Below are 22,232 nucleotides of genomic sequence, written 5' to 3'. Positions count from 1 at the left end.
AATGAAACACAGGCTCTAGATAGGGCCATTTGTGTTTCTGCATCGACCACTGTAACTTTCCTATACGCTTGGCACACGGGAGAAGTTTCAGTTCTCCAACCTCGCCACTAAATGCCACAGAATCCTTCACCCTGGCCCTTTAAATCTATGATAGAACGGAATCCATTTGAACATTGAATTCTATTCTGTGGTATTGATCATTGGATATTATAAATCTGATGGTTTTGTTTACCTTACCTCTTACTGTATATACTGTAAGTTTCTGGCAATGCAAAATATGCTATGAATGCATCCAAAATATGTATACTGTACATGTGAAATTGACAGGGTTGCTAATGATAAAATAACATTATCAAAAAGCAGAAAAATTGGGCATCAGTGGCTTAGTGGTTAGAGCAGGCGTCCCATGTACAAAGTCTCAGTCCCTGCTGCTTTGGCCCGGGTTCAAATCCAACTTGCAGCCCCTTGCTGTTTTTGCTTATTAATGCTTTTTATGATGATGAACTCTGGTGTCTCTTTGAAAAGTAACTGTGACTTTGTGCAGTGCAATTAATCTTAAAACTATTTTCAAAGTGTTTGGGATTCAAGGATGGTGCTTGCAGTTCTCTTGATGGAGCACTTCAATTTTGAGCTCACTCTCTTGGTTTGCCATCTGTCTTTGTTTGTAGCTGCTCTCACCAAATAAATAATTACAACCTTGAGTCTGTTTGGCAAATAGAAATCAAGGAAATGCACTCTTTTCTCTCTTTAACTGAAGCAACAGACAAAAATTGAAGATAGCAAGAAGAGAACTTTATAACTCAACCGCATGTTAAGTTTACAAATTAAAAAGGTGACCAAAGGGGTGCCCTGTGGCTCAGTGGGTAGAGCAGCAACCGCAGACTCGATTCCAGCCTGTGGCCCCTTGCTGCATGTCATTCCCTCTCTCTCTCCCCATTTCACACTTCATATCTGTCCCTCCTTCATATCTGTCTGAATTTATTTAAGTGCTATTGTGTTGTTTTGTTGTGAGCTTGAAAAACATGCTCCTCTGTGGTGCTTTCTGAGCATTAGACAACTGGTGATAATGACTGGTTGTGAGAAAAGCTCCTTGAGGAACACATAAGTGGTGAGCGAGAGAACAACGTGCCAAAACTCCCATCACATCTTCCCCACTGCTGCTGCCAGCCAACATTTTGCTGGCATGAGTCTGAACGGCGCTGCAGATCCATGTTGTTGGCTTGTGTTACTGCGCTGCGGTCGGGAAATTGTTGTCAGCACACACAAATCTTGAGGGGTAGCCCTGTAATATCGCATTATCATCATCCAGTGTCCGGCAGGAACAGCATGTTCTCTTGCATCCCATCTCGTCTCTTGTCATGTCGTATGTCTGCAGTGGTCCTGCCCTCCATTTAAAGGTTACAGAGGTTGAAGATGAGATCGTTTTGTGTACGAAAAGCTTGTAAGTGTGATGGTGCTTAATTTCAGGAGCCTGGACCACACTGTATACAGTTTATCTGCTTTTCAGCTCTGAGTGTACCACTGAATACAAGGCATTCAGGGATTTACTTTGTTATTGTGCCAAGACTAGGCTAAAATATATGACATGAGGTCTCACCCTCTCAACACACCATTTCAATCATAACTCTTCACCCATCACAGTATGAGCTTGTTTCTTTCACTTCTCTCTATAGTTGTTGTCAGAGTGGCTGAAGGCTGGATGCTTTGGTCAATGGTCTCTGATTGCAGTCAAGCATGGAACTGAATCCAGCTGTTTTATTTTTTGTTTTGCAGTTTCACACATATCAGTCCTCCTGTGACACAGTAACTCCCATTTTTCCTCATCAAATGACCCTACCAATGCTATATCCTGTTTGCACAATTGTAACAAGCTAACTGGTTAAATCTAATCAGTAATGTTTATTAAATATCAATCACTGACATCCAGTGGTCCCCAGTTAATGCAACAGCATTTGCACTTTGCAGGAGCTCCAGTTTGGTTGCTTTCTCTGATTTGTACAGGTCCTGTATGCATGAAACTATTGCTTCCTCCAACCTGAGGACGTCCCCGTAATACATAATATACTTGTGTGGTGGTGTGTCTGTGTCCCTCTGTAGCTACCCCTCCAAAACACTAGTCGGCGGTGGAGTTTCTGTGAAGTGCTGTAAAGTCTGATTGATTCAAACCACACTTAAAACACACATTAAACACGCATTGAACATGGCTTGATAGCAGCAATTTAAACAAAAGTACACAAATCGGCTTCATTATAACAAAACACAAACAAAACACTTATGTTTTGCTGGACCCATTTTTCCCTCAAATACAACAAGCTAACATTGCCTACGACATTTTTAATTATATAAATTAGCCTAGTGGCTAGTGGCGTTCTCATATATTTACCAAGGAACAACAACATTCGGCTCAATTACAGCTCACAAGGTTCACTGATAGATACGTTTTCCACACAATACAACATGTTAATATAAATAGCACAATCCTATGATATTTTATATTGTATAAATTAGCCTAGCAGCTACCCTGCTCACATAAAGCCAGGATAAATCAAACAAAGGATCTAAAATGCAGGTCTGCAATCAGTTTCCACCCAGTAAGCATGTGCTGTAGTTAACTTCTTTGATTCTTCTGCTCATCAGTCTGAGTAGCTGCACCTTCTCAGTTCAAAAAGAGCAGTGGTGTCTTGTTTTCCATCACTGTGGAAGCAGTAAGCAGGAAGCTGCCGCTGTCACTTGACTACAAAAGAGTGAGCATCAAAGAGACTAAATAATCACCTCGCAATTAACACATTAACGCTGAAAGCCCAAGTAAAACTGTAACTGATGACTGGGTTGGCAGGAAAACTACTGTACAGTTGGACACTATTGAGAGACAGACTATGCATTATAGTTTTGGTCTTCTCATCGGGCTTATTGACAAATTAAAAAAAAAAAAAAACAGAATAGTGCCACCCTTCATATTTAAGCAAAAAAGCCTCCACATTAACTCTCTCGTCAGACCCTGTTTAATATTCAACACCTGATTTTTCTTAAAATTGCCTACTGTTGTAGAATCGTTTCTCAAGTGTTTGGTCCGTCAGCCTGTTGTGTGTGTTGCAAGTGCACAGGCCACAGCAGTGACATGGATTACAGGCCCACTGTTCTCCTGCAGAGAAAATGAAATAGGTTGACTCAGTGGGGACAATGTCACTGTGGCATATCCCACCACCATCATATTAACATCAATATGATGCCATTCTACCGACAGTGACAGCCCCAGTATGATTCTGGATTAAAGCAGGTTTCCATAATTTCTGTCAGCAGGGAGAGGCAATTCGAGACTCATTTACATGCAGTCTTCGGGATCATAATTATGTTGAGGTAAGATCTCATGGTGGGCAACTTATTCTGGTAACACAGGAACATTTCAGGCTAACGCTTTTTATTTTGTGTCTTTTACTCAGTTTTTTCCCCTAGTTTTTTACATCTCTGTAGATTTGCCATTTTCCAAGTACTTTGGTGCTTTTAAAAGCACTCTGTAGATATTGTACATCACCTGAGGAAAGATATTAAATTTATGCTGCCTTTTTACTCTCGGGATTAATGTAACCTCAGTACTGCACACAGAAGCCCATTGTTCTGTAATTCTTTGTACCACCAGGTAAATTAGGTGAGTCCTGCTTTCTCTGCACTTGTACACTGTTGATGAATTAAGTTAAAGCATGTGTTATATGTCACTCTTTGGTTTTGGTTATTTCCTTCTCGTAGATGCAGAAGGTAAATAACTTATACTAGAATCATATTTGGTCATCTGGTAAACATGAAATATCAGTTAGTAGGATGATCTGTTGCAGCACACTTGCGTTTTAGGCTTGTGTTTTTCTCTAGTATTTTAACTCTGAGGTATTTTCTGAGAAATACGATATCAAAATCCAGCCCAGTGTAGTGTAGCATGAACAACTGTGTTTGTGCCCACACACATGCAGGGTTCACGCATTACAAGTGCTGCACCATGCCACCATGGAGACTTGGGACTAGGCTTTAGTTGTCAGGTCTTTCTGCCTCCTGTCTGTGTGGTCACTGTTCACACTGTGCGCCACTGCACTCCCACTTCCTAATGACCTGCTTTTAGTTACTACTGGTGTGTAGAGATTGGCTATTCTCAGTTGTGTCCTCAGCCTGTACCCACCTCGAATTCCCACAACCATGGGGATTCACCTATACAGGAGAAAGGATTAGAGCGAGGAAAGAGGTCTCTTCACACCCGACTATTCCCTTCAGTCTGTCACATTTAAGTAGAACAAGTTCAAGCAACCTTCAACTGGCCCACTGCAAATGGTTGCCAAATACTGGTCGAGCTGGTCAGCTCTGTCCACACCATGACAGTGTGTAAATCTTGCTCTGGTGACATAATTATCTCTGCTGTATTGACTTCCTGCCATGTGACCAATCGCAGGTAGCACCATTGATTGCAAGTGCTTGACTGGTACACACAACTGTCAATCATGATGTCAGACCCCTTTTATAGCAGCAAATAACTAATTAAATCCAAACAGTGTAATAGATTAGGTTAGATTAAGGCGAGATTTGTGACCTATACTGCAGCCAGCCATCAGGGGGTGATGGAGGTGTTTTGACTTCCGTCTTTGTTACACAGTCTGTGGCACACACAAACAGAAGATGTGTGTTTTTCTGTTTTGTTTCCTTTTGAGTGAGAGAAGAATATAACAACTGACAATAAAGACTTGACATAAAATATGCATCAGCTAGTTGCACAACATCTAAGGTGGGCGGTTTTGATAAAGGTCATGGTTTTCATCATGAAGTTTGGCCTGAATATTAGAAGATATAGATTGCAGATATTTATGATTTGGTGTCTGTGAACAATACAGACAACTCTGCATTCAGCTGAGGATAACGCCACATGTCAGTTGGCAGATAGAGAGGGCTGCATTGCAGTAAAATATAATATTGTGTGGTGAATTATGTATCCCTCAGGAAGCATTTAAATGGAGAACATAGAGGGGCCAGAACGTAGCCTAAGGCTAAGCCACAAATCTGTTTGACTACACTTAGAGGTGTCCTGTGAAGTTTTCTTAGCAGATACGTCATTGTTTTCATCAACATGCCTTGTGTGTATCCTTGAGGCTTAACAAGTGTGTCAAAAGCATTTCCTCATCCTTATTAAACATTGGCAAAGATGCAAAAACATCACAATATATAAACATAACTGGGACAGACTCAAAACATTGCTCATTACGTGCCACTCTTGGTCAATTACTTTGGTTAAAAGTTTGTAATTTACACACTGATGTTTTCTTTAATTAAACATTGAAGGTGAGATTAAAAACAGCAGCAAGTTTTAGTCATTCATGCTCATTAGCATGATCACAGAGTTACAGTTTGATAGCGTATAATTAAACAAAGCAATGAAGTTCAATCAGTAAGTCTGCTGATTCTCCAACTCAAGACGTCGACGTCTCCACTGGGTACTTTTAATAACCACACTTATCAGTACCACCTGGGGGCTTCAAGACTGCATTACCCATAATACTCACTTTATGGAAGCCAGAAGAGCCAAAGAGACAGGAATAATTCATGGTTAGAAAACAGATTACACAGGAGTTCACTCATTTGATAAAGCTACAGAAAACATTTCGTAGTTTAATATGAGTGAGTGTTTAGTTTTGAACAAATTGTGTGTGTGTGTGTGTGTGTGTGTGTGTGTGTGTGTGTGTGTGTGTCCATGTGTGTCAGCCTTCCAGCAGTTTTTGGGGAAGAAGGACGTGTCCCAGGAGCTGGAGGAGGTTCATGCGGAGGCTCGGGCTCAGGACAACCTACAAACAGCCTCTGTGTTGCAGCTGCTGAGGAGCCGAGCTGTTCGGTGGCAGCTCATCACCATCATCATCACCATGGCTTGCTATCAGCTCTGTGGCCTAAACGCTGTAAGATCCAGCCTTTGTGTTTCACTTTTCTCAGATTGTCAGAGGAATCCTGTTCTTTAAATCTTATTTAAATCTTATTTACCAAAATTTGCAATTTCCTTGGTATTTATATAATTAAAAAGAAAACAATTATGGAAAGAAACAATGATGCAAAATTGTGGTTAAAATTTGATCAAAGGTAAACCTTTCAACACCATTTTCATGACAAATGTGCTGCATACAGTATCAGCAAGAGACTTTCTTGAAGGTGCTCTGTCATACCTCAAGTCTCACCTGAAAAGTTTCAATCAGTTTTGGGCCTCGGTAGACAGATTTGTGCCGTGGCCATGGTGGCAGGAAAGTGAAGTGTTTCCTGTTGTGAGACTCAGACAAGAGAAAGATTATTTGTGCTTCCTTCTTACCAGACCAACATGTGTTGATGAACCCCAGTCCCCTGATTTTAGCAAGTGCTATGTCAGGCAAATTTATTTAAGGCTACATTATCTGATTTTTTTTGTGGCAGCAAGTGAGCAACACAAGTTGACAACACAACACTGGCATGTTGTTAATACCATTGTTAGTAGACTGTTTCCTATTTACAAAATGAAGCAGACGTGGAACAACATTAGCATTTCCGAAGAAAAGGCCCTGACATACCAAGCTGACGGTCGGCTGTCAGCTAAAGTTGGGCCGTTGGTGAGCATCTGTTGCCCTTGTGTCCTGCACTGTTGCCCCTTGTCGACCCCTGTCAGCTTTTTTGGACAATTCAACATGTTTAATCAGCATCGATACAGTGGAGCCCGTTAGTGGATGAAAGCAGTCTGATTGGCAGTTCAGGTCAGCACACGAGAAGAGAAACAGAAGTGAGGAAAGTAAACAACAGCTAAGTCAAGAGGGAGTGAGACTAAAACAAACTTGAGACTTAAGTACGATTATTTTTCTTTAACCACTGAGCTCTTTAATAGAAACATTTCCTGGTGGTTTGTGTTTTTGCTCACTGGCGCACAGTAGTTTTCCTTTGTTCTTTCAACATTGGATTGTGTTGTGAATATGCTAACAAGACATTCGGTTTCCCCTCTTGAATGAGGATTATAGACGACTGCCGTCTGCAGGTGTGGAGAGTTATTTCTTCTCACTCAGGTGCAGAACATAAATGCATGTTGACGTTGGTTATAGGCTCTGCGGTGTGTTCATGTGCAACTTTTTTGGCCAAAACACAGCGACATCAGGTGACACAGCAAGGGGCTTCGTTGCTGTTAGTTCTCTCAGGTCAGTTCAGTGTGTCTTGGCCTTAAGGAGTACTAAAGTTGTTAAAAATTTCCAGGTATTGCAGCAGTTCCCACACATTTATTTATATGTGGTGGGCCCCCATGATGAAAACATCTCCTGCCACATTTTGATATTCTATTTTTGGAGCTGGACCGTTCACTGAACACTGTTGAAATATATATTTGGTTATTATTTGCGACGAGCAAAATGCCAGGGGCAGTGAAAGGGAAACTTAACCTTCAGTGTGCTGGGTCTATACTTTGCTTTCACTCACAAACAGCTGCTCCTCTCATCAATCGATCTGATCTGATAAACTCTGATCAGATTGACTAATTAATTATCCATCCCATGACTCAAAACTCAAAACTGCTGCTGAGGGAAAAAAAGAGTTCTGCCTGCACTGTGATCACAGACCTGCAAAAACCTTCAATTTATTTTACTAACAAATGCAGAAGATCTGATGTGACTAAAATATTAATTAGCCTAAACTATATACCTGGATATTTTTTGCCTGAGCCTCTCTGAAAAGAGTCGTCTGTAAACTCTCTGCGTAGGCGGTCTGGATGCTGAGGCATTTACCTCCTCCTCCCTTCTTATCTGTTGCAGCACCGAGTTCTTTTCTTCTTCTTTCAGCCATCATTGCAGTTATGTGTCATATTAAACTAGTCAGAGTGCATGCCTTTCATGCCAGGTTGTTTACACAGACAGTTTACTCTTGATGTATAAATGGGCGCAACACAGAAGAGAGAATCTGTTGACACTAGAAGCGATCTTCAAAACGCAAATGTAGTATCTGTAGAATTGATATTTTGTTCCTGAGTGCTTCTGTCTTGCTCTCTTTGAAATGGGGAGAGATGTGTAACCATCATCCATCTGATGTGTTGCACTGCACTTGCTGGGTGTTATGACTGTTAGTCAATTATGTGATCGACCCTTTCAATCTTTGGCATATAGTAGATGCCAGGAATTCTTCTGCATGAGGAGAAGAGTTGCTGCTTACTGCTGTCGTCCAGTACTTAAAATAATAAAAATAACAACACTGTCGTGAGAAAAACTGACTTTAGATTATGTTAATTCTGTTCCCATAAGAAATGGGACCTCCATGAATGGCAAAAATGTACAAACAGAAACGTTTTTACCATGGCTTTAAAGACACTGTTTTCTTTTTAAAGGTCTAGTGTGCATGATGTAGTGACTTCTAGAGCCAGTGTTGTGTTTGTCCATCCTGGGCTACTGTACAAATAAGGTGAACTCTGGGAGAGGATCAGCTCTGTATGTTGATGAAAGCATTCCAAGGTAATGGAAACACAGTGATTCTTAGTTTCAGGTGATTATACACTAATGAAAACATTAGTTACAATTTCTGCCGATATGTATTCACCTATATCCTTCACCCTGGATGTTTAAATTCATGTTGAGTAGACAAGTGAGCTCATGTTCTACAAAAAGTATTGCAGCTTCAAATTTGTGTCCATTAAAGGTCCAGTGTGTGGGATTTAGGGGATATATGGTCAAAAAAGTTATGTAACATTTAAAGCTATGTTTTCATTAGTTTCCAATCACCTGAAACTAAGAATCATTGTGTTCATCACATCAGAATGAACAGTTTATATCTACATATAGAGCGGGTCCTCTTTGAGTCGGCCATGTTGTTTTTGTCATACGGAATAGACATAGTTAGTTTTGATTTGCAACCTCACTGCTAGATACCACTAAATCCTGCACACTGGACCTTTGAGTGCATCTATTAAGACTCTACTAGCAGGAGGGATGCAACCAGAACTGGTCATTTTTAAAACTATAACCTCTGTATTTAAGGTGGGCTAACACACTTGTTCTTGGACTGATAGTAGGCTGTATGAAATGCATGCAAATGGATTTTTATCTTTTCATCAAATTTATATTCAGGATGCATTTCAAAGAATAATATTTGAGCTCAATCTTTCATGATCAAATTTTCACATTTGATAGGTTGATGGACTTTTCAGTAATATAAGACAAAGCTGGAAATAACAACACTCATCTGAATTATCATAGATATGAACATGACTTCATTTGCATACATTTTTACTGCAAGAAGACAGGAATTTAATTTAGATCACTGTGGAGGTCTTTATTTTGATTTGCTATCAGCATCAGACCTGTCAAATGACTTCAGAAAATATTATAGTCTGAGAATGACTTGGTGATGGTACGGAGGCTCACTGTGTTGCAGTGGCATGGGTTGCTGATTTTGAAGTTGACAACTGAGAATTTTTTATTTTATTTTTAATATATTATTTTTGATAGATCTGGTACTACACCAATGGGATCCTTCGGGAAGCAGGCTTTGCCGAGAACATTCTACCCTACATCACACTGAGCACTGGGGCCATAGAGACTTTGGCTGCTATCATCTCGGTGAGTATCGCTACCTTAAATCCCCCACACAAGTCTGATTAAGGCTTGATTTAAAATCACAAGGTTTATTTTTGTATACAATGGTGCTAGTGGTTGCAAAGCTTGATTTTAAAGGGTGTAAGAAAACTCTTTAAATATATATATATATGTGTATCCTGCATGAAAAAGTTTAAGCAGTTGAAACAACCAAAGAGCTGACAGAATACTTGCCAAGCATCAGGGAGAAGAAAACAGTGAAATAATTTTCTTTAAAAATATTGGGAAATCTCAGTTCTGATGCAATATGCAGAAATTATCTGTTTATAATTGATCCAAATCCCTCGTTTTGCACGACCTTCCTGCAGGTATTGTGTTCAGTATTTGGGTTAATTGTGCAGTTTATCGATTGCTCTGTAATGTTATTGCTATGCAGTGAATATAATATGAAATATCCATAAACAACACATTCTCACTCTCACCTTGTCACATACTGACATTTGTTCATGGACTTTACCCTGGGTACGCTGATTTTTGACGTTCTGGGAGGCCGTGTCAACTTAAGCCTGTTACATGCATTGTCTTCTTACAAAATAGACTTCTGTTTTCACAGGAAATTTGCCATTTACATCCAGTCACTTTCAAAATAATGCTTATGTTTTTTTCCAACAACAAAAGCATGTGGTTGGGTTTAGGCAACAAAAACACATGGCTGAGTTTAGGCACCAAAAACATGTGGTAAGGTTTAGGAGAGAAGAACAGGGTTTGGCATTATAATCTTGTGGGATGCAAACACCTCTCTCCCAGGTGGAAGTTGGTGTTTGTTGGACCCATCCACCACCCGTCCCGCCTGCGCTACACTGACTTTTGCCGTCTTAACTTTCATTCTTGTTCTCTCGCATTTCCCCCCAGAAGCTGCCGGGCACCGTAAAACTGTAACAGCAACCGAACGCGTATCATGCCGACATTAAAGGACGGCTTTCCTTTGTCAGTGTCTGACACTGCAAGTCACTGCCCAAGCCCAGGGAACATGAATTAATGATAGAGGGGGGTTCTTTAGGGAAAGAGTTAGGAACCACTGCTTTTTGATAATATAATACTGTTGTATGTTGATTATTTTTCATATGTTCCCACTTAAATTTCATTTTGAGTGGGATTAAAAAAGTCTTAAATCTAAATTCCCTTAAACTGTAGTAACCCTGTATTTGTCTTAACACACCATTAATAAAAAGCAGCACAAAGCACCTTTAAAGGTATACTATGCAGGGTTGTCACTTACTGTCTCTACACATGCTCGCCAGCAAAAGTAAAAGTAAAAATCAGCCCTAGATTCACTCTCACTTGGTGTTTCGCCTCTTTATATTTGCATTTTTTCGGTTGTGTTTCTTGGATGTCTGCTGCTTACAGTCTGGCACCTGGTCACTGCCTTTTCATAAAGCCCCGACCTCACCTGAGCGCTGTGGGGGTACACGCCCATAAACATCCTGAACACAGAAAATAAGAAGAAAATAGGGAAATACAGGCAGTGCCACTGAAAGATCACTCCTGCACTGGGGATTTGTTTTATTTCTGTTTTTATTTTCTATTATTCTCTAAAATATTTCCCAAATGGGACACATGAAAAGCAAAGATTTGCAGAAAAGGCTGTAGCAGTATGTGTCTTTACTATGTAATTATCATATAGAGGATATAAAACTGTGAATAGGCAGGTTTCACTCTGAGTGTGGTGGTTGTGGTGTACGGACATTATCTCCTGAGGTAAATACTCTACAGAGGAAGACTGTTTTGCTGTTTTAAGGAATCTGAGACCACAATTATCTCTTCTTCAGATTTCAGTGCATTAGCAGAATATCTGTCGCTAAGTGATGGGGCAGAGGACACTTTGCAGCGAATAGCCCAACAAGCATTTAGTTATTAATTAGGTGGAAGTGTATCTGTTGGAGGCTTGTCAGGCAGATAATGCAGCATTCCACTCCAGAGCAATATGTGATGACCTCTGTGCAATAATTACTGTACACAACAAACTAATGATAATGTAAAACATGCAAGAAATCAGTGATACAAACTCATAATAATAAAACCACTGACCAAACCGCTTTTCTGTATTTCATGTACATCCTAACATATAGCAGCATTATGTACCAAAGAGATGAGTCCCACTGCAGTGTAATCTTATCTCCATCACACCTTCTGCTCCCTAGCAACAAACTGCTTTGACACAAGGTGTCCACACAATAGAAAAGGAGTCAATCTTCTGCTGTATTCAATTTAAATCCAATTATCTGTTGCTGTAGGAATGCTGACCTACTGATGGCAACATACTATTGATTCAGATTACACTCAGTGAGGTGTGCAGGCTGTTATCCGCCCACACAATAAGTACATTACAGGCTGGATGATTTCGACTGATAGCCCTTTTGACCACAGAAATACGTATTTTTCTGGAACTTTCTTGCATTTTTAAATATATAGATATGATTAAAATTCCTGGACCATAGTTCCTTGCAAAAAATGTCCTGTGAACTGGATGTAAAAATTCTGAACTTTGCTGACTGGTCACACACAAACTTCATAACTGCCACAACTTGTGAACAGCGTTCATTTAGACTGCAATATTAGGCTGAAGTTAGGAATTCCTTTTGTTGTCATCAATGTTTAATTTACATTATTTTTTTATTTTTTTTAAGTGAGCAAAATGAAGGGATGGTTGTTGGGCGCTTTTTCACCACAGTAAGGAAAAAATCCATACTATTAGTTTGTCACTGTGAGCGACCCCTTTGACATCACAGTCATCTGACCTGTTGTTAATAAAGATATTGATTACAGCAGCTAAAGTCACCTGCTGATGAATTCAATACGGTTATGTAGGCTAATAAAACACAAAACAACTAGATTTTAACCACTGATTTACCTTTTTAGCATCTTCATTCCCCAAGTCACAGTCACACAGTGGTGTAGTGGTAGTTGATGAGGTGAGTGTACTACAATTAGATGGGTAGGTTACAGAGGAAGAAGTGGGTATACTCTTTTCTATTGGCTTTTAGCTGATATATCTTCCACTACACGACCGCACTTACGTAACATTAAATTACAAACAACACAGTAGCTATGTGTTGTTTTCTCATCATGTTCCAAAATACGTCCCAACTAAATCTGTCTCTGTCAAATTTCTACTTGATCTAAGTTGCTTCTTCTGTGCTTTTGAGATGTGCAAACAGAAGTGAACTAAAGTGAATATCTCTTTCCACCAACTAAGATCTAGGGCTCTTCAGTTCCTGGGACTTCTTGGTTAAAAAGGGCTCATTACTTAGGGTCCGGGCAGCTAAGCTGCCAGGACACTATTGTAATCCATAGGTATTCTTCTTCTTTCTTCTTCCGAAGAAATCATACTTCCCATGGGTGAAAACTCACCAAACTTTGCACAAAGGTCCAGTCTCATGCCAGATATCCTCAGCTGTAAACTCAAGCCAATAGTCCTGATGGTGGCGCTACAGCAAAATTCATTCATTCATTCATAACAAATGAACCATACATGCTACAACTTCACAACTTTCATCAAACTGTAGCCCCAATACTATGAGGACAGGTTTAAATGTACAAAACTTTTGTACATTTAAACCTATTAAAAATTATGAAGTTCATCACTATGTTTTTTTCAAAAACTGTAAAACTTCTTAAGCCTATCTCCTCCCACAATTTTTGCTCAATTGACACCAAACTTGCTACAGAGCATCTTCAGACTGTCCTACAAAAACGATGTTTCTCAGATTTTTGATTTATCAAAAATTGAGCCTACAGTGCATCAAAATGTTTGACTGTAAACGGTACTGTAAACATATACATGCAAATTCTTGCTAAATAAATCTTCAATGTTCATGAAAAAAATGACAAAATTCTAGAGTCATGGTAGATGATGTGTGGCAAATTTCAGAATTTTATCTCAAAAACTGAATTTTTGACAGCATTTTGAATTTTGCTCTAATGTGAACAATTGGAGTCAATGTAAAAATGGCAATTTTAAACATCAGTTTTTCACTTATGGAGCAAATCAATCATTGTTACAAACAAATTACCAACATCTCCATGCTGTCTAGATGCAATATGTGTATTTTCAGATTTTTGTCTTAATAACTGAATTTTTTACAGTGGTTTCAAATCTGCCTTTCCATGCACGGATGGCTGCTTTCCTACACAACAGTGAATGGCTTACTCAATTTGTGAAGCCACTGTTGAGTTGCTACTTGCCAATTAGCTCAGAGCGGTAGATGACCGTCTTAGGTTCCAGAGGTTGCGGATTCGAGCCTCAACTGGTGCAGAATCCACATTGTAATGTAATCATCTTCTTGTGCTCCAGCTTATTGCTTAAAATTGCCTGAGCGTGACTGATCACTGTGCAGCATCTTCAAGTCTTTTTTCTGCTAGAAAATCTGCCTTCTCATGCTTGAAAATAAACCAAACTTTGCACAAAGATCCAGTGTCAATACTTCAGTGTGAAACCATCTGAGGCTTCTCACTTTGCACATAGCTCAACTAGTTAAACATCAGTTTTTCACTTATGAAGCAAATCAATCATTGTTACAAACAAATTACCAACATCTCCATGCTGTCTAGATGCAATATGTGTATTTTCAGATTTTTGTTTCTGTAACTGATTTTTTTACAGTGGTTTGAAATCTGCTTTTCCATGCATGGACGGCTGCTAAACCTGCACAAACCTGCACGTCTGGCTTAGTCAGTTTGTGAAGCTACACATAAATTGTCACTGACTAATTAGCTCTGTGAGATAGAAATTGATCCCTAGTCTCAGAGGTTGTGAGTTCAACCCTCAGCTGATGCAAAAGGCAGATTGTGTTGCTAAATTCCTAAATGTCTTCCAATTCTTCTGCTTGTTGCTCAGAATTGCCTAAAAATGCCCGGACCTGACCATACGCTGTGCAGCAGCTATAATTTCTCAGTTTACATCTGCTCATCACGATGTATTAACTGTGCTTCAAGAGGTACTTTTTAAATAAGAACACAGTACGACATGCAGTGTGGATTGCACACTACCATCTCTCTGCATTTAATGAATGTGTTAATGCCTTTTTTCAGCTTCTATCTAATTCTGCCATTTCTCTTAGCACAAGCACATTAAAGCTTTTTATTTACAGCAGTGAGAGGATCTCACTGAGTGACTTAGCTGCCAGGTGACTGACTTCAAACACCACTGTGTAGCCTACAGATATCAGTTCTCTCTCCAACCCTGCAGCATCTCCCGTTAAGCCACAGCCAAGTCACCCCCAACCACCTTTACTGAGCACAGCACTACTTATATTGCTGATAATAATGAGCCACCATCTGTTTGACTGGCATACAGGAGGAAGTCACAAATGATTAAATTAAACTTGCATGTCCATCAGTTGTACAACAATGTGTTAATTACTTGACAGACTGACTTTTGCTCATTTTTGTTCATGGTGGTACAAGCAAACAAGATGCTAAAACCATTCACTGCTTTAATTTGTAACAGTATCTCAGCCACTGATGACAGAATTTCCTTTGGGAAAAAGCAGAGTACTGAAAATCTTTCTTTCTGAGAGCAGCCTCAAGAGTTTTACAGACCAGTGTTAATATTTAATTGCCATTGAACGGACACCATTTGTATGGGCCTTCTGTTCGCAATCACTTTGACATCCGGTGAGAAAGATTAATTTGATTTGTGGTTTCAAGAGCTTCAAATATTTATAATATTCAAATGAAAGTCTAACCCTGGCTTTAAAAATGTGACCTTTTTCCATTTAGCGTGGCAAACATTTATAAGGTGAGATTTAATCCCCACATTCTTTGATATACGCTTCTTTAATCACCACTGTGCGCATTTAGCTGCAGCTCTGACCTTATTCCATTAGTGACGCCTTCACAGCACACAAAGCTGCCAACTCACAAAATATAATTTCTGACATATCAAGAGGGGAAAGCAACGTTCACAATAGGTCACCTGCAAAATCTAAGAAAAGATTAGCTGTCTTTGTGTATTCTGTACATGATATTAATGAGTTCTGGGAATACCTGGGTGTCGAGTACACCGAGACAGCACCATTTCTCCTAGTATTACTCCCTAGGGAAATTAAGATCGGCTCTAAGATATCAGACGAGACAGAAGAAGAGGGCTGTTGCTTAAGCGTTGTTGCATGAAAATAAGATTGTGACACATTAGTATGTTATATATTTTGGAAGTAAGGAAGCTGTACACAGTAGTCCAGTCAACTTTACTTTAAAGAGAATGAAAGTGATACCAAATTATTTCTCTACATAACTTTTCTTGTGCATCGTGTCATAGATGACCTGGCATGTACTTACTCACATTTAGTGCTTGTGTGGCACATTCAGCCTCCCCTCCATGCTGGTCGTGAGATCACTTTGATTGGCTGTAGCAATATGTGACTTACAGTTACAGCTGGTGACTTATATGGAATTAACTTTTTGTCATATTTGCTGAAACTGTCACTATACTCTGGAAGAAGTACGAGACAAAAAAAAATCACGTCCCTCCACCACTTCTTGCTGCCTCTAATGATGTTTGCAAGAAACGACTGCGGCACACTGAAAACAACCAATCAGAGCCGAGGAGTCTGTAACACAGCTGTCAATCATGCCAATCACTGCTCGTGAACTGCATNGAAACTGTCACTATACTCTGGAAGAAGTACGAGACAAAAAAAAAATCACGTCCCTCCACCGCTTCTTGCTGCCTCTAATGATGTTTGCAAGAAACGACTGAGGCACACTGAAAACAACCAATCAGAGCCGAGGAGTCTGTAACACAGCTGTCAATCATGCCAATCACTGCTCGTGAACTGCATTCAAACAGTCAAACTAGGCAGTGTTGATCAAATATGAAACAAGATTCTGTAACTGTGCTGCCTATTTCTCACCTCAGATGTTTTCAGAAACATATTTTAGTGTACTGTTTAGCTGTGATGAGAAAGTTTTGCTCTGGCTGGTGGGTGGTGCTTTGTATTGGTTCGACTGTATCCAAAATGGCAACCAGGTCAAAAACCTTCTCATTTTACAGCTAAACAGTACACTAAAATACATTTCTAAAAACTTTTAAGGTGAAAAATAGGCCATGCAGTAACAGAATATTGATTTATATTTGATAAGCGCTGCCAAGTTTGACAGTTTGACCACAGTTTACAAGCACTTACTGGCATGATTGACAGCTGTGTTGAAGACTCCTCAGCTCTGATTGGTTGTTTTCGTTCTCATGCAGTAAAGCCACTGGAAGACCTACGAGGCGATAGAGTTGGCAGGGGATGTGTTTTTTTAGTACTGTGTGATTATAGTGACAGTTTCAGCAAATATATCATTATAAGTTATTATAAATATATCAAAAGTTATGTTTTTTTTTATAAAAGTTTCCAACTAAAGCTTTAATATGGAATTGAATGTGCCTATGTGGTGCCAGAGGTGAAGCAGTAACTGTATCACAAGTGAATTTTTTTTTTAACATTTACACTTTCCTTGAATGTCAAAAAAGATAAAAGTGCACATCTTTTGTTCAACATGTGTGAATGATGCCTTTTGAATGCACTGCAGTCACTTTTCATATCATCTGCCGTGATTTGTAGTGTTGTGTGATTTTGTTGTTTTGTTAAATGTTGTTTTGTATTTTTGTGTATTCAACACGACAGATTTGAGATTTTCTGACAATAAAGCGAAATGAAATCGAAATCAAATCTAATCAATTCAGGTTTGTCACTGCACACCATGATAACAGAAAACATTAAACAGAATATCTGACTGGCATAAACAGGCAATAATGCAGATAAGATGTCCTTCACAGGCCTTTGCAATAATCGATTTATGTGATAATTGATCAAAATGCATGCTTTAATTCAATAATCACCTACTGGGAGTGTAACATCATTAAACTGTCCTCAGACCAGGACAGCCAAATGTGTTATCTCCTCCCGAGCTAATTTAACACCCTCTGTCTTCAGCAGCTTATTAAGGAAATCCCACAGTTGCTTTTGGCAGTTTTGCACCTCCAACACAAGGACATCAGTTCCTTGTTGCGGGTATCTTTATTATCAGAGGACTGTGGCATGGAGGGCACAGATTTTTAAAGAAAGGAAACTGGTCGTAATGAAAACTATAAATGTGTTTGACTGTATGTGTGAGCCCTGTGGCTCACTGCGACCCGTTACTATCGCTCTACCTGTAACAGTGCATGTTGGGAAAGGCCACAGCAGCGGTGTAATCAGTGTAGAAGATATACAGGGCGGCTGGATGACTCATTCTGGCCTTTTTTTTTGAATAACCGTATTTTTCAGCAATGTGAACACCTGTGCACAGAGAACGGTCACTGATACAGCGTGTAATTTACAAGACAATTGTTGCTGACTGTGGAGGCCACAGGAAACTGCCTTTAAAGAGCAGTAATCTCTGAATGTCGAGGTGGCCCAGGGGCTTATAAGCACATATCATGTAACCTTATTTAGACCCAAGCTGGACACTTTTTTAGTGTCAGTATTTTCCCCTCTCTCACTCCATTTTACCGTCAAATCTCAAGTTAATAGAGCCATAAAAATAGGCCAAAAATAGGGTTTTCCCTGGGTCAAAATGAGGCAGAGGTGGTACCAGCCTAATCATTTGTACACACATGTGTGTGTACTGTGCCTTCAACTGGCTCAAGGAAGCAATTTTTACAGGCAACGTCTTCTAATCATTATGTGATTGGAAAAAACAAAACAAAACAGTTATTAACAAATTTTGACCAAATTGTCAGACAGTTAGACAGTTATGTCTATAATGTGAATTCCTGGATACTGAATGCTCTCATGTATTGTAATGAATTAATATGTTTTACAGATGTCTGTTTGGACTTCTGTACTGATGAAGTGGAAACAAAACCCTACTCTATTCCCTTACAATTCACCAGCGTAAACATTGCAGTCTCAGTACAACATGGCGTTCAGACACACACATAGAGACGCATGGAGTAGCATTGACATACGCCAAGTCTGACTGACGTGTGTAAAATTACCATTGAACATTTGCTGTGGCTGTCTGAAACAGATGGCTCATTTCTTCCTTTTTGGCAGTTTTTGGCTGTGCCTTTCCTGGTGCGCTGCAAGGAAACTATAAAAGAAGGAAAGGACATGACATCAGTGACAGCGTTTGAATTTTGCACTGGAGCCAGAGATTGGTGTCAGTGGGGCGGGCACAGTAAATCACACTATAACCCATCATATCTTGGTTGTTTCACCTCTGACTGAAAAATCCTTCCACCAAATTAAAAAAACAACAGCATTATTTGACGTTGACTTACTTTTTTAATCTAAATGCAATAAGCAATAATCCTTGTGAAGGTGTAAAAGAAATGATGTTACGGCCTCTCTATCTTAATTGTTGTAATGATTTAAAGGCGTGCTGGCTAATAAACATTAACGTCAGATGCATGAACGCTGATTGGAGATGCAAGTGAGTATATTCAGTGAGGCAAATGCAAGGCACTGTAGCACATGGTCAGGTCCTAGTTATGCAGATATTTACCTAACTGACAGAAGGAGGCAGCCACCTCATAATTCTCTATACAGGAAAATGCTCATCAGCTGTCTTTTGTTAGCCTCTTACAAATGACACGCTTGTCAACAGAGTTTTTCATAACGAGACCTTCTTATACTGTGTAACAGAATTTCTGTCTCTCATATCTGCTGGACCCTCACATCTTTGTAAAACTGCTGTCAGTAACCCCCCAAAGACTCAGGACAAGAGTCGGGGCTTTTGCCACAGTCAGGCCGAGGCTTCTGAATAATCTGCCTCCTTATTTGAGATTGGCTTGAGCTCTGAGGTGCACACACACACATGCAGCACAAAGCAAGTATATGCCCTGCTGTGTTTGCTGTACCTTTGTGTTATGTTAGCCTGAAGTACAACCTTTTGCTAACACTTACTCTGTGAGTTTTTGTCTATGACAGTTTGGGCAAACTGATTAAATGTACTACCAACTCTAGGGGCCGGATGTATAAACAACAGGAACACACAAAAATCATGGTGACACGACACAATCCTGAGTGGTGGAGCGGTCACAAGTATTGATATGCAAACAGGTGTTCCAGAACATGTCTACATTCATTTATGGCTACCTGTGGGGGTGAAAATAAGGCTGACTGATGTGCACCCAGAGATTTATAAAACAGTACCAGGCATATGTGCAGCTTTATCAATCTGACAACAAGTGCATCTGGCCCAAGTTGTTTCTCTTATTTTTCCTCCAGGCCTTCTCCTCTTGTGCTCTCATCTCATCTCATGCATTAATAAGGTGACGTCACAAAGCTCGAGATAACAATGAATATTTTCTTGGTGGTAGGATGTGCACAAGTTCAGGCCGCCTGGAGTGAAATTTTGTCCTTTCATGTCCCTTTGCATCTTTTCATATCTTTCCATTGGCCTTGTGTACATTGATTCTGCCTTTGAATTCTGCATCTCATTAAATCTACATGTGTCATAAAGCAACAACCACAGACTTGTTTATTCTGCTTTAATGAAGCTTTGTTTAACTCTTTTATTGCATTTTGTTCTTTTTTGTTGCTCAGTATATTCTGATCCAAACACTGTAACATCTTTATGAAACATAATATGAAAAAAACAGTCAGGATGCATGATTATTTGATGCAAAATGCTGTCCACTGACCTCTTGCCCTCCTTTCTAGTGCCCTACTGGGCCATCGCCCTTTCACTGCCGCACACTTGTCACTATGTGGCTCGCTAAAACACAAGAACTGTGGAGTGTGTGCCACCCTACATTAAATCACACACATATCCGGCTGTGTCGTCATAATCTGTAGCCCTGTGGCAAGTTTAAGTCGAAAACACAAACAAATTGGCACGAAATACAAAACTGGCCTTACTGTAGCAAGAAAATGAAAGAACAGTAGTCACACTGACTAAACTTAATAAATACTGATGGATTTTATAGCCTGACTAATTCTGCCTGTGGAAGTTGTTTCCATGCTATACAAATACGATTATCTGCAAATGACTTTCTTTGCAGGCGGTAACACAAACCCTAACATCTTCTGCTATGCTGCAACTGTAGACATAAGCTGGAATAACAGAAAGCAGAGCAGTTTACATAGATCTATAACACAATCTGAGAGACATTTTCTCCTTTAATATCTTTGTCCTACAAGGTAATTTGTCTGTTGATTGTCACTAGTGTGAAAACAATCAAAGGGTCATTGTCAGTGTGTGTTAATGCGGCAGATTCACCAGTCTGACCTCTTTAGACTCTGCCCAGAGGTGGGTTATTGGGTTGCATTTATGGTCATTTAGAGTGCTCATTTATTCTGATTTCATAAGTAGTTCATAGTGTTATGTGCAGAAAATGGACAGACACTGGAAACACATCATCAAATTATAAAATAAACTCATCAAAACTAATCCCTCTCAATCATCACTTATGGCTCACTAGAAGTGTGGCAGTGTATTTTTTCTTTAGAGACTCTGCCCTCTGCCTGTATTTTCTTAATTTCGTCTTACTATCTGTGTCGGTGATGTTTCTGGGCACAGTGCACGGGTGAAGTCAGGACTTTATAAAAAGGAAGGGACCAGGTGGCAGACTGTGAAACACTTTCGGTAAAGTACCATTGGAACCAAAAGTAACCCTTCAGACATGATATCTTGACCCTAGGTTCGTTTAGTGTTTCCACCACAAACAGTACCCTTAAATGTGGGCGGAGTCATTGTCACTCACTGCTCCATCCAGCACTCACTGTATGTCCTCATCATCGGTAGGTGGAAGTCTGCACCTCGTTTATGTCCACAGAACAGGCGGCAAAAAACACTTGAAGATCCACTCATTACTAAAAGAGTATGTCATCCAAGAGAGACAATAAAAAAAAAAACGGGGATGATCAAAGTTGTTGTTGAAATTGAAGGTATGCTGATGGATTCACATCGTCAACTCATGCATTGAGTAACATTACAAAAAAAGGTCCACCTTAAAAGTTGTCAGCCCAGTAAATGAAGCTATTTTTCTCAGTCTACAGCTGCTGTAAGAGGCAGCAAAACATCCTTTCATTTTAAAGTCATGGTTAACTAAACTATGTAAAACTTGGTGGTGTGGTGGTTAGCACTGTCGTCTCACAGCAAGAGGGTTCATGGTTCGATCCCGGGTGTGGGAGCCCTTCTGTGCAGAGTTTGCATGTTCTCCCCGTGTCGGCGTGGGTTTTCTCCAGGTACTCCGGCTTCCACAGTCCAAAGACATGCAGGTTAATTGGTGACTAAATTGTCTGTAGATAGTCCGACGACCTGTCCAGGGTGTACCCTGCCTCTCGCCCAATGTCAGCTAGGATAGGCTCCAGCCCCCCCGCGACCCTCAAGAGGATAAGCGGTTAGAAAATGGATGGATGTAAAACTTTCCATGGTATTATATTACATTAAGCCTCAAAACCAGCCTGAGAAGAGTGACCGTCCGCTATTGACAAATCAATCAACTGCAGTGTTCACACCTCTACCTTTTAGTACCAGATCTGAGTGCTAGGTACCCCAATAGAAGGGATACCAAAAATGGGGACGATATGGTTCCATCTGTACCATCCCCAACTTTATACAGTGGAAACGGGAAAAAAGCGTACCGAACTGATCCGCACAGTACTGCTCAATGGAAACAGGGTGTGAATCTGGGGTTGGCTACAACAG

At 40.0% G+C, this 22,232-nt stretch overlaps 1 protein-coding gene across 3 annotated transcripts in view; it reads left to right on the top strand.

Moving 5' to 3' along the window:
* slc2a9l2 (solute carrier family 2 member 9, like 2) overlaps window positions 1-22,232 on the top strand; it is a 166,866-nt gene that overhangs the window by 69,228 nt on the left and 75,406 nt on the right. For all 3 annotated transcript variants that reach the window (XM_050038483.1, XM_050038484.1, XM_050038482.1), the window contains exons 8-9: window positions 5,734-5,921; window positions 9,459-9,569. In XM_050038483.1, coding sequence (XP_049894440.1) covers window positions 5,734-5,921; window positions 9,459-9,569 — 299 coding nt within the window. The remainder of the gene's footprint in view (window positions 1-5,733; window positions 5,922-9,458; window positions 9,570-22,232) is intronic.

Source organism: Epinephelus moara, chromosome 24 (assembly GCF_006386435.1).
Source record: "Epinephelus moara isolate mb chromosome 24, YSFRI_EMoa_1.0, whole genome shotgun sequence".
NCBI classification, from domain to species: Eukaryota; Metazoa; Chordata; class Actinopteri; order Perciformes; family Serranidae; genus Epinephelus; species Epinephelus moara.
Note: the sequence above shows the minus strand (reverse complement) of the source record. Positions and strands in the feature narration are given on the sequence as shown.